The sequence below is a fragment of the Cyprinodon variegatus genome, unplaced genomic scaffold (genome assembly GCF_000732505.1).
Source record: "Cyprinodon variegatus isolate N-32 unplaced genomic scaffold, C_variegatus-1.0 Scaffold1391, whole genome shotgun sequence".
Classification (NCBI taxonomy): Eukaryota; Metazoa; Chordata; class Actinopteri; order Cyprinodontiformes; family Cyprinodontidae; genus Cyprinodon; species Cyprinodon variegatus.
Genome location: NW_015151844.1, coordinates 95,252 through 107,497, shown reverse-complemented (window position 1 = coordinate 107,497; position 12,246 = coordinate 95,252). Strand labels below are relative to the sequence as shown.

Sequence of the window (12,246 nt, the reverse complement as noted above, 5' to 3'; positions counted from 1 at the left end):
CAGCATGGGGGTGAGTAGAAAATGAAGGCTAATCATGTTTTGGGTGTACTATTCCTTTAAGGCCTTAATTTAAAAAAAATAATAATTTTATGACTTTTAATGACCCGCGGAAACCTTGTATAAGGATTCTTTCTGATAAACAAACAAAAGCAGAACATGACTGAACTGGAAAGGTAGCAATACTTGGTTTTTAAACGTTGTCTTCCTCTACATAAATGTCACTGCAACTACATGCTTTTAAAAGTCATATTGCAGCAAACAACTTCACCTACATCTAGACCTGCAGGATGTAATGAATGACAGGGGATCATACCATGAGTTGTCTTCCTTAATCCTCCATTACATTATATCAAATAGCCCACGGGTTAATAAACAGTACTGAACAAACAGCATTAGAAGGACCAAGAAACAGAACAGTTAGGGAGAGATTTATAGGAGGGTTAGGATTCTAAACAATAATCCAGGCTTTAAACGTCACAGAGCATTTATTAATCTGTCATCCGAAAATGTAAAGATGATAAAATAAATGCAGACCTAGCTGAACCCGATCGTCTGCCTGAAATACAGGCTACTTAAACTGAAATAAAGACTACCGAACAAATATAGAGGTGGCAACAAACGTGGAAAAAAATGTTCCGGTTCTCAATGTTACCAGAACTAACATTTTATGGCCTACTTACAAATGCAAAAAAAATAAATAAATAAACTACACCCTACAGGAGCCTGAATACAGCTTCCCTAAAGTGAAACACAGAAGTGGCAGCATCATGCCGTGGGGATTATTATCTATGGCAGGTGCAGATAAATAGTCAATACTATAGTGTGTTCACTGTTTCCTCTGATTGTTTGGAAAGCTGCCTACCTCTGGCTACCGGAAAGAGAAACACATTTTCCCTTATTACTGTCCCATCCACAGTATGGATCTCTGGCTGAAACACAGCCTTTGCACGTTGAGGACCTCTCACAGTTAGCCGGTGATAATTGAACAACGCCGACGTCTGATCCGGCGTAAATTTGACCCTGCACGAAACAAAGAAAACTTGATTTAGTGTCAGTCTGAATAGCGATTTAAAGTGGGGATTGTCTAACAACAGTGGCATTACTGTTTTGTTAGAAAACTGGAGGATCTTGACTGGCTGAGGAGAGGAGAAGAGTTGGACTTCTTCTATGATGATCATCTCCCCGTCACTGTATCTGAAAGCCTTCAGTAGTGTTCCTTGGTCTTTTAAAAATAGAACATGAGTTTAGGAACTAAGAACAAAAGAAATAGAGCTTAAACCAGAAACAAGCACACACACACACCTGTGCCTATAAACATGACGTTGTACTTTTCACCATCCAAAGCTTGGACTTGGTTCACTATGATCTGTGTGAATTTCGCTCCCCTTCGACTTAGCACGGGGACGCCTCCTATTGGCTCAATAGCCTGGTCCATGAGGGGCTTGTCTCGAATAAACTGAAGGGTCCTGTCAGGGAGTTGCAGGGTCTGATTTATCCCCATTTTACGAGCTTCGTTGTTTATGCACTGGCGAAGGAGGAAGGCGAGGAGAGAAAGAGAGGGAACACAAACACAGTAAAGAGTTCAAGAGGACTCCTGCTGGGTCGGCTCGTAAAAAAAGAACCCAGCCTCACATTGAGATTCTGCTTCGACACACGCTATGAATTAAAGCTAGACTCACAGCTCCAGGCCGCGGCACTGGGACCTCTCCGCTGAATATCACCCACTTTATAAAAGAGGTTTCTACGGAGGCCGGGGTTTTGTACTTCCCCTCTGAAAACACTTTGCTGATGTCAGACATACGGTACGCGCACACTGCGGAAATATCCGATATTTCCCTGAAACACATAAGGAGAAATCCAAAGGTGCTCAGAGTGTTAAAACTCAACCACATAGAACATCATTTGTTGGGAAAAACGTACGACTGAGGGGTGAAGACGGCATAAAAAATGCAGTCCTTCCAGTGGCGAGAGGAGTCACACCAGCGGTACGAGTCCTGGATGATGAAAGGCAAACGGTAGCCTGGGATTGGACAATCCAATCGGGCTTTCAGGAAGGACGTCCATCTCTTCTGCAACGTCCTCTCACCGCCGAGATCCCCCTACGGGCACAGAAGGGTGGAGTTACAACCCAAGGTCAAATGGAAACACGGACAGAGGGGAAGCATGATCACGAAGCGGAAACTAGGCACTAGGCTGTGTCTGTGATTGTCGTGAGATTACCTTGCACACACGAGCCACGCGGGACACCACCAGTTTTCTGTAGCAGTCATACTCCACAGCCGTCTCGCTGAAGAAGAGGTAGACCTTGTCATCGTCCCCGTCCTCGCTCTGCTTACTTTCGGGCATCCAGGCCATGGAAACAAAGTTAGGATCTGAAGTAGCAGAAAACAAAATGATATCAGTGGAAGGATTTTCCAGGTGAAAAGGTTCCTGTTGTGGCCCAGCTTCGACGACACAAAAAAAATTAACAAAGGCCACGGATGCACCATGGCCAAGTAATTAACGCAGGAAAAAAGAATAAAACTATTTTCCAGGTGTACACCTTCAGTTTTCTTGGTTTATTTCTCCTTAAGCAAACAGAAAAGGTGCTCCTCTTGAGCTGGTAAAAAACCATAAGCCCACCCAGCAGCATGCTGGTCCTACCTTTGACAGCCTATTTATAAACTGAATTCACCAAAATTGTTCATAACTAACCAGAAACAAAGAAACATAACTAAATAACCAAAAAATCATCATCTCAAAACAGACATTAAACAATAAAGTACAATAAATACATTTAACTAGATTATCCACAAAAATAAAAAAAAATAATTGGCTCCTACAGTTCCTTTATCTGACCAAACACACAGGCCAGACACACTGATACTGATCAGCTTATTAGTGCTCAAAGTTGCAAAAATACAAACTCTGTTCCGTTCATGCAAATGAATCAATCCACAGTCCATGAAAAATGATGTTCAGCTAGTTCAAAACACTAAATTCTAAAGAGATTAATTATCTGCTGCTTGGGAGCTTTCCTCTCCACTATTGCTGCATGCATGCTTGTTGGGAGGGATTGCTGACAAAGTCAACAAAATGCATTATCATCTTAAAATGCAAGTGAAAATGAGTGCAGTAAACTCATCCAGCATGAGCAGATGATAACTTGATGCAATCAACTGGTTTTCCTTCCTAGAAACTTTAACCACTCTTACTGTATTGTCTCTGTAAAGTGCCTTTGAGATGACATGTGTTCTGAATTGGTGCTTATTTATGAAATTAAATGAATTATCCAGAAAATTTTAAAAATGCAACAGTAGCAAAGTTGAAATTGTGTATTCAAATGCAAATTAATGAGACAAAGAATGTCCAGATGACCCAATTTGTTTTTAGTTTAAAACACCAAAACAATTTGAAGGCAGTCCAGGATCAAATACCTGGCCAAACTGTGCCTTTACATCAACACAGCTAAGCAAAACTCTAAGATAAAAACACTGAAAGAAACCACTCAGGGATGCAGGAAGGTTGTAGCCTTTGGCGGATCACGTTTTACCATAAAGCCAGGAGCTTTTTATCTCAGTGCGTATGGAGGAAGGAGCGCTGCGCATCAGGACAGGTTCAGAGCCCAGGAAGTTCATGGAAGTGGCTGAGTAGAGGTCATTCTCTGCCAGGAAATTAGATTCTTATCAAAATGGTGATTCACAGTTTTCCCCAAACCTTTCGAAGTTCATTATCTCTACTCACCTATCATAATGGAGGCATGTCTTTGAAACGGATCGAACGGACACTTTCCTTTTCCATCCTCTGCTTTTTTTTGAAGAGTCAATTTTCCATCTGAAAAAGACTGCAACAGGAGACGGACATCATTGGACTTTGAAAATATCACAATCCTGATTAAAAGAGAATTATCTTATATCCTACCATGTAGTGACATTCTGGATCGAAAGCATTGGTTCCGCACACGTACATCCTACCATCCTCCCTCTTATGGAGTACTCTGATATAGTTCTTGCAGTCTGTCTGGATATGTCAGTTAAAATAGATGTACAAATGATTCAATATGCTATAAATAATGCATTTTTAACTGGAGCAACTTACCTCTTCATTCTTTCCTTTTCTTTTACACTCCGACACCTGCTGCTTCGAAACTTCCCATTTAGCCTTGGAGAAAAACACATATTGTTGTCAGATTTAATGTACCGTATTTTACGCACTATAGCACACCGGATTATAAGGCACACCTTCAATGAATTGCCTATTTTAACATGTTTTTCATTTATAAGGTGTACCGCACTACAAGGCGCATAGAATAGAAGCTATAGAAGTGGCTGGAGTTGCATTATGCATCCACTAGATGCAGCTGAGCCCAAGAGAATGTCAATAAAACAGTCAAATTAGTAAATCAAACTTTATTGATATATTATTAACAATATGACCAACCATCTTTTTAGCTGTAAATACACAAAAGAAACATGTAAATGTCAATGTATCCCATCATTTATCATCAACAAATCCCTCAAATATTTCTTCTTCTGTATCCGAATTGAACAGTTGGGCTAATACGGAATCCAACGTGCCTGGCTGCGTCTGGTCAAAGCCTTCATTATATCAGTCAATGTCGCTGCTGTTTTCTAGCAGTTCAGTTCAATTCCTGCCTTCCTTAAAAGTTCTGATCACAGATTAGACTGATATATATGCCCATGCATTTAACGTCCACTAGCAGATAGTGGCGTATGTCATCGAGCCCTGTCTACCCATCTTTGTGAACGTGTGTTTGCCTTCTGTCATCCACTGCTCCCACGCCGTTTGCTGTCTAGCTTTGAATGCCCTATTGACACCAATATTCTTGCTTCCTGCACTTGCACTATTGATTCATTAATGTTTAGTTCTCGAGCTGCTGCTCTATTCTCATTTTTTACTGTGCATCTGATAGCACTGAGTTTAAACTCTGTGTCATAATCTTGAAAGGAGCCATTATGGAGTCTTAACACATACAAATGGAAATGAAAATTCCCAGTATGCAATGCACGCTAATTTGAAGACCTGTTGAAGCTTAATCTTGATCCATGCATAGGGCGCACCGGATTATAAGGCGCACTGTCGGTTTTTGAGAAAATTGAAGGCTTTTAGGTGTGCCTTATAGTATCTAATTATCTATCTAATTTCTTTTTCCAATAAAATTTTAGATATATTTTTTTAGGGAATAAAATTATTGCTCGCATTTATTTGTTGTTGTTTTTCCCACTGTTTCTGGAATACTCTTTTTAAATTTAAAATGTTTTGATAAACATTACACAGAGACCTTTTTTCTATAGTTCATGCAGTACCTAAGTTGTGCCATTAGGTGGGGCCTTTGTTTAGAAAATGGGTGTAGCTAATGGGTGTAGCTCCAAACCAAAATACAAGTAATATTTTATTTCTTTAGAACACAATTTTCGTTAGTGCAGGAAGCGGAAAGAAAAAGACACAAGCCTCCCAAAATGTTTATGTATACAAATCTGAAACATTGAGATTTGAAACATTGATGGATGTGTTGTAGGGATGGGACGATTTATGAAAACCGTCCGAACCGTTCGGTTCGACTGTCTCGGTTCGATTCGCGTGTGTTTCGCTCGGTTCATGCGCTGCTCCTTTTTCTCATAGGCGAAGCGTTTACACTCCAGAGCAGAAGGTGGCGGTACTGCGACCAAAGCCAACCACCAGTAGTAAACAAGAAGAAGAAGAAGAAGCGAAGCAGCGTAGCCGGGTGTAGCAGGGGAAAAAATCAGTTGTTGTGGAGAATTGTGTCAGTGGAGAACTCCGTCAGCAACCCCCGCTCCGCACCGCTGCGCTCCAGACCGGCTGCTCAAAGCAAAGCCTACAGCCCCCACTGCGGCTCCCGTCCGCTCCCCTCTGAGTTCCTTGGAGATGGTAGAGAGCATGCGCGAGATGATTAAATTCAAAGCAGCAAAACATACAGAAATGATTCAGGGTTTCCGCGGATCATTTAAAATAATTACAATCTATTATTTTTTGGGGGATTTTTTCATTCATTTCATACATTTTTATGGGATTTCGGTGTAACAATCAACATATACCGAACCGAATCGAAAACCTTGACCACGAAACCGTGAATCGAACCGAACCGTGGATTTTGTGAACCGTTCCACCCCTAGTGTGTTGTATAGTAACGAAGTGAAATACTTCACTACTGTACTTGAGTATATTTTGGAGTACTTTATACTTTCCTAGTTTATAAATTTTTGTTTTATAAATTTTACTTTTACTTCACTATATTTCCAAAATTAATGGCATACTTTTACTCCAATACATTTTCAAAGTTTGGTTTAGTTACTCGTTACAAAAAAATTGAGCGAGAGAGAGAAACACAAGTGTTTTGACCCCACCTACTGATTGACTGCAACAAATTCAGGACTTCCCTGGGCTTGTTAATCACCAATAGGATACACCTGTTTTGCTTCTACCATTAAACACAAAGCCGATCTCGCAGTCAGCAGCTGCCACTTGGAAGAGGAGACAGAGTCAATGACAGCGACTGCAACAACGTCAGACACGGCTACATTGGAACCACCAGTCGGTGATGAGAATACGTGGCCTTATTTAAACACAATGTACCCTTTTGTGGGTGTTAAAGATTTATCGTACTTGTGGAAGTGTCTGTTATGCCTGCCCAAAATTCTTACATAAACTCCCCGTCCAACTTGAAGAAACACATCAAGGTAACTTTTTATGAAATGGTTGTAATCCTCCTGTTTCAGTAAATATAGCTTGGTCACTAGGCACTATTGTGAAATGTTGCGTATAATGTAACAGTTTTACCACTTCCTGTAGGTTAATTAAGGCTGGTTTATCACTTAACCATGTTCTTAGTATTCACCCCCGGTCTAAAGTTTGCCTGCACTTGGTTATGTACAATTTTAAAGTGTATTGCACTGACCTTACATGAAGAAGGAAAACTGATGGCTTACAAAAAGGTTGTATTTTCTGTCTAAACTTGGTCTAAATTTTTCTTGCACTTGGTTGTGTGTATTATTTTAAGTGAATTTGAGCTTCAAAGTTTACCAAAATTAAAAAAGTTTTACAGTGATTTTCATACTTAAGTACACCAGATTTCAAATACTTTGAGACTTTCACTGAAGTAACATTTTAGTCAGTGACTTTTTCCCAAAGTCATATTTATACAAGATTGTGATATGGGGATGATTTTCTTCAGCTGGGATAAGGTGGTCCAACCTTCCAAAAGGAAGAAATGATCTTCCAGCTGCAATTAAATGGATTAGATCATTAAATCCTAGCTAATATTCCATTTTCCAAATTGGTATGCTTACATTACACAAAGAAACAAAAGAGAAAACATTAATATCAAAGACTGCAGATTACTTTCCCATTAATATTTACCTGGAAAGTCAAAAATTGTAATTTACAAATACTTGAAAAATGGGATTAGTCCCCTGACTCCACGTGTAAATTCCCCATTGAACCAACAACCAGAATCCAGTTTAGCTGCTGCATCTTTAAAAATTCAGTATTTATCTTCAATATTTATTTCCACCATGATGGCTTCACGCNTTTATAAATTTTTGTTTTATAAATTTTACTTTTACTTCACTATATTTCCAAAATTAATGGCATACTTTTACTCCAATACATTTTCAATGTTTGGTTTAGTTACTCGTTACAAAAAAATTGAGCGAGAGAGAGAAACACAAGTGTTTTGACCCCACCTACTGATTGACTGCAACAAATTCAGGACTTCCCTGGGCTTGTTAATCACCAATAGGATACACCTGTTTTGCTTCTACCATTAAACACAAAGCCGATCTCGCAGTCAGCAGCTGCCACTTGGAAGAGGAGACAGAGTCAATGACAGCGACTGCAACAACGTCAGACACGGCTACATTGGAACCACCAGTCGGTGATGAGAATACGTGGCCTTATTTAAACACAATGTACCCTTTTGTGGGTGTTAAAGATTTATCGTACTTGTGGAAGTGTCTGTTATGCCTGCCCAAAATTCTTACATAAACTCCCCGTCCAACTTGAAGAAACACATCAAGGTAACTTTTTATGAAATGGTTGTAATCCTCCTGTTTCAGTAAATATAGCTTGGTCACTAGGCACTATTGTGAAATGTTGCGTATAATGTAACAGTTTTACCACTTCCTGTAGGTTAATTAAGGCTGGTTTATCACTTAACCATGTTCTTAGTATTCACCCCCGGTCTAAAGTTTGCCTGCACTTGGTTATGTACAATTTTAAAGTGTATTGCACTGACCTTACATGAAGAAGGAAAACTGATGGCTTACAAAAAGGTTGTATTTTCTGTCTAAACTTGGTCTAAATTTTTCTTGCACTTGGTTGTGTGTATTATTTTAAGTGAATTTGAGCTTCAAAGTTTACCAAAATTAAAAAAGTTTTACAGTGATTTTCATACTTAAGTACACCAGATTTCAAATACTTTGAGACTTTCACTGAAGTAACATTTTAGTCAGTGACTTTTTCCCAAAGTCATATTTATACAAGATTGTGATATGGGGATGATTTTCTTCAGCTGGGATAAGGTGGTCCAACCTTCCAAAAGGAAGAAATGATCTTCCAGCTGCAATTAAATGGATTAGATCATTAAATCCTAGCTAATATTCCATTTTCCAAATTGGTATGCTTACATTACACAAAGAAACAAAAGAGAAAACATTAATATCAAAGACTGCAGATTACTTTCCCATTAATATTTACCTGGAAAGTCAAAAATTGTAATTTACAAATACTTGAAAAATGGGATTAGTCCCCTGACTCCACGTGTAAATTCCCCATTGAACCAACAACCAGAATCCAGTTTAGCTGCTGCATCTTTAAAAATTCAGTATTTATCTTCAATATTTATTTCCACCATGATGGCTTCACGCAGCGTAAAACAAATGTGATCATGTTCTTTTAGCAAGAAACTTTAAGCCAAAAATTATTCGCATCATTGACTGTTAAATGATTCATGTTTCAATGTTTGTTTCAGAACTGGCGACCTGTCCAGGGTAGACCTGCCTCTCGCCCATTGACAGCTGGAGATAGGCACCAGCACCCCTCTCGACCCCAATTAGGACAAGCGTGTCAGATAATGGATGGATGTTTGTTTCATTAGACTGAATTATTCCTTTAGACCAGAAATATTATTATTATTATTATTATTATTATTATTTAGGTTGGTAGGAAAGTTGACATGAATCAAAAAGAGAAAATTTGAGAGGCAGCCAAAGATTAGGGTGATTGCAAGGAGGCGTTCCAACTGTAAAGACTTGGACCTCATCACCAAAACACATTTTTAAAGATGCACAAACTGGATTATAAACAAAAATAAGAAGGGTTTGATAGCTTTAATGTAGCACTGCAGAGTAATTAGAAGGGTATGAATTATTCCCATCATGTCAGTTTCATCCATCCATCCACTATCTTAACTGCTTATTCCCTAATGGGGTCGTCAGGGAGACTGGAGCCTATCCCAGGGCTACACAGAGACACACAAAGATGAACAACAACGCACACTCACTAATAAGGGCAGTTTGGAATGTCCAATCAACCTAAAAAGCAGGTTTTTGGACTATGGGAAGAAACTGGAGAACCCGGGCAGACACGGGGACCTCGGGGACTCAAACCCAGAACCCTCTTCCAGTGAGGCGATGGTGCTAACCACCTCACCACTGTGCCACACATCAGTTTCAGTAAAATGCAAACAGTAATGAATACATTATTTCTGTAAAAATCTGATTTTACTTGATCTTTTGTATAATTATATTTCTAGAGATCCCATCTCATTTTCTTATTAGGAACTAATTAATTGGATGTAAGTAATTAGAAATCCAAATCTCCCAGGGGTGTGAATAATTGGCCTAAAATGCAATGAAATACTGTAATACTCCGAAGCGCTTTACACTTTTAGTGTCAAAAGCTTTGGCCAAAGGCGATAAGCTGGATTGTAATGTGGTTTAATAAAATGTCCTTACTGAGGATATTTTTTTGGTGACGTCAGTGAGGTTGAGAGCAAAGACTTCCCCCCTGGCACCCACCACCAACAAGTCCAGGTCTTCTCTTAACAACATGGTGGAGTAGTCAAACACGCCCTCCTCCCGAAACAGAAGGGTATTGTTGCCTAGAGAGAGAAGAGTCCTTAACTCACCGTTAATCAGAGAGGCAGCATGTTAGCCAACACACTTAAAAAGCAAGCTTACAGAAGCAGAAAAGAGCAAGACTCACTTTGATAGGGCACAGATCTGTGTGGGACACTTTCCAACGGTGAGTCCTCCACAAGCATCAAGGCCACGGGCAGCAGCAGCAGTCCGAAGACACTGAGGGACAGCAGTGGATGCATGGCTCCTTTTGTTCAATCTTAGAGGAATTTTGGGGCTTTATTTTTTCCAAAACAATCATTCATACAGGGATAAAGACAGCAAGGGACATCTGTGACGTGATGAAGTCTGCAGGGCACTGGCCCCTTTACTGGCCCCGCTCAGCAGGGCGTCCATGGTGAGACGGATGGCACAGAGTGAAGACACAAAGCCAGCTAGAGCTGAAAGAGAGAAGACTGTATGAATATCACTATGAATGCACAACATTGAAGACCTGAGACAGAGAGGGTCTAAAGACCAAACACAGGATGTTAAAAAAAAGGAGGCAGAGTGAGCTAAAGTCAGCCCAGCAGTAATTCTGTCAGAGCCATAGTGATGTTAATGCATAGCCATGAAAAGCCTTCAGCAGGGTGCAGGGGATGTCTGCCTGGGCTCTGCTGCACCACACAGAACCACAAGTTTCACACAGAGCTTTCAGGTTGTACCACCGAAATGTTGCAAGAAGATAGCCGCTTGCAAAATGCTTGCTTGCCTAAACAGGACACTCTGAGGTTTGATAATCATTGCATCACTACAAGCATCATAAAAACAAACGCTATAACCAGAAAAAAAGCACCCAGTTCTTCTTTCCTGATTCAAGTTTGATTACATAGCTGTAATATTATTAGCTTTTTTCTGTTTTTGTTGAGTAGTCAGTCTGCTTTTAGTAGCAGAACCTGCTGAGGGTGTGTGTGTGCCTCTCCTGAGTAGGTGTATGCGTTGTTACGATGAGCCCCGGCATGTCAGAGAATGCGGGCCTGAAGAGATGTTTTCACATTTTCTGGAGCAAAGCCAGTTTCACACAAAATCGCTTGCCAGTCCGCTGCTTTTATTCACCAAAAATGGAGATAAGTAAAGGGGTGCCTCCAGAAAGTTTTCAAGGGAGTGGCAAGAAGAGGGTTCACTGCAAAGTTTCTGCTGGTTTCCGGATGTTAATTGTAGGACTAAGATTTTTTTTTTAAGACCTTTATTATTCTAATTCCTGAATTTAAAAAAAGAAATCCCTAATTAATAATTACTTATTAATATAAAGCATGGATCAACAAGCCAACAGCGTCAGAGTGGTTGCAGCAGTGAAGATGACACAAACTTGACTGTATTGTTAGTTGCTTGGTGCTGCACCACGGGGGAGAGGCAAGTTATTATTTATTTGAGAGATGCTTTTTGCACTGTTTTGAATTAAATTAATCTTGCATTTATTGATCCTTTTATATATTTCATATTTTTTCTGTTCTTATGTCTCTTTATATAAAGACAATAACAATAAAGCTTGTACTTCTACTACTAGATCCCTGTTTAATTATACACTGATATCAATTAAGTATCCTGTAGTAGACAATGCAACTGCAGCATTTTGTTGTTTTTGTGTTCATTTTTTCAAAGTGCCTTCCCTTCATCAAATGATTTGTAATTTTGAAACACCACATTAGTGACCAAATTCCTGAGCTACAAATCAAGCAAACCAATAGTCATCAGGACATTTAAAACAAATGTGATGGAAGATATTTGTTTTAAAAAGCATTATGTAGCTGCCATCAGAGTCAACTAATTTAACTTTTTTAATATTTAGTTAAAACAAGAATTAATACCTACTAGTATTCAAATTAAACATTCAATCATAAATAAATTAATAAGTAGATAAACAAATTAATTAATTGATTAATAGCTTTCAGTAAATTTATGTTGTTTATGTAGATTGGTTAAAAAGCACATTGAATTGTAAGGAGGAACCTATGTTTTTGTGCTGCATGTCACAGTGTTGCCCATGGGAAAGATTGATTGACACATTTTTTTGCATCACTGGGACTGTTTTTCAAGAAGTTTCACCAGAAATATATATATATATATATATATATATATATATATATATATATATATATATATATATATA

General features: G+C 39.1%; 1 protein-coding gene across 2 annotated transcripts in view; it reads right to left on the bottom strand.

The window, feature by feature from the left end:
* LOC107103193 (semaphorin-4E-like) overlaps positions 1 to 10,571 on the bottom strand; it is a 12,103-nt gene extending 1,532 nt beyond the window's left edge. The window contains exons 1-12 of one of the 2 annotated variants that reach the window (XM_015402757.1): positions 10,225 to 10,571; positions 9,975 to 10,120; positions 4,078 to 4,140; positions 3,901 to 3,999; positions 3,724 to 3,823; positions 3,533 to 3,643; positions 2,221 to 2,372; positions 1,921 to 2,099; positions 1,680 to 1,836; positions 1,303 to 1,525; positions 1,104 to 1,222; positions 863 to 1,020 (exon numbers count right to left, since the gene is read on the bottom strand). In XM_015402757.1, the coding sequence (XP_015258243.1) occupies positions 863 to 1,020; positions 1,104 to 1,222; positions 1,303 to 1,525; positions 1,680 to 1,836; positions 1,921 to 2,099; positions 2,221 to 2,372; positions 3,533 to 3,643; positions 3,724 to 3,823; positions 3,901 to 3,999; positions 4,078 to 4,140; positions 9,975 to 10,120; positions 10,225 to 10,339 (1,622 nt within the window). In that variant the 5' untranslated portion in view covers positions 10,340 to 10,571. The remainder of the gene's footprint in view (positions 1 to 862; positions 1,021 to 1,103; positions 1,223 to 1,302; positions 1,526 to 1,679; positions 1,837 to 1,920; positions 2,100 to 2,220; positions 2,373 to 3,532; positions 3,644 to 3,723; positions 3,824 to 3,900; positions 4,000 to 4,077; positions 4,141 to 9,974; positions 10,121 to 10,224) is intronic. The other variant, XM_015402758.1, reaches the window with a different exon arrangement.
* Between the last annotated feature and the right edge of the window lie 1,675 nt (positions 10,572 to 12,246).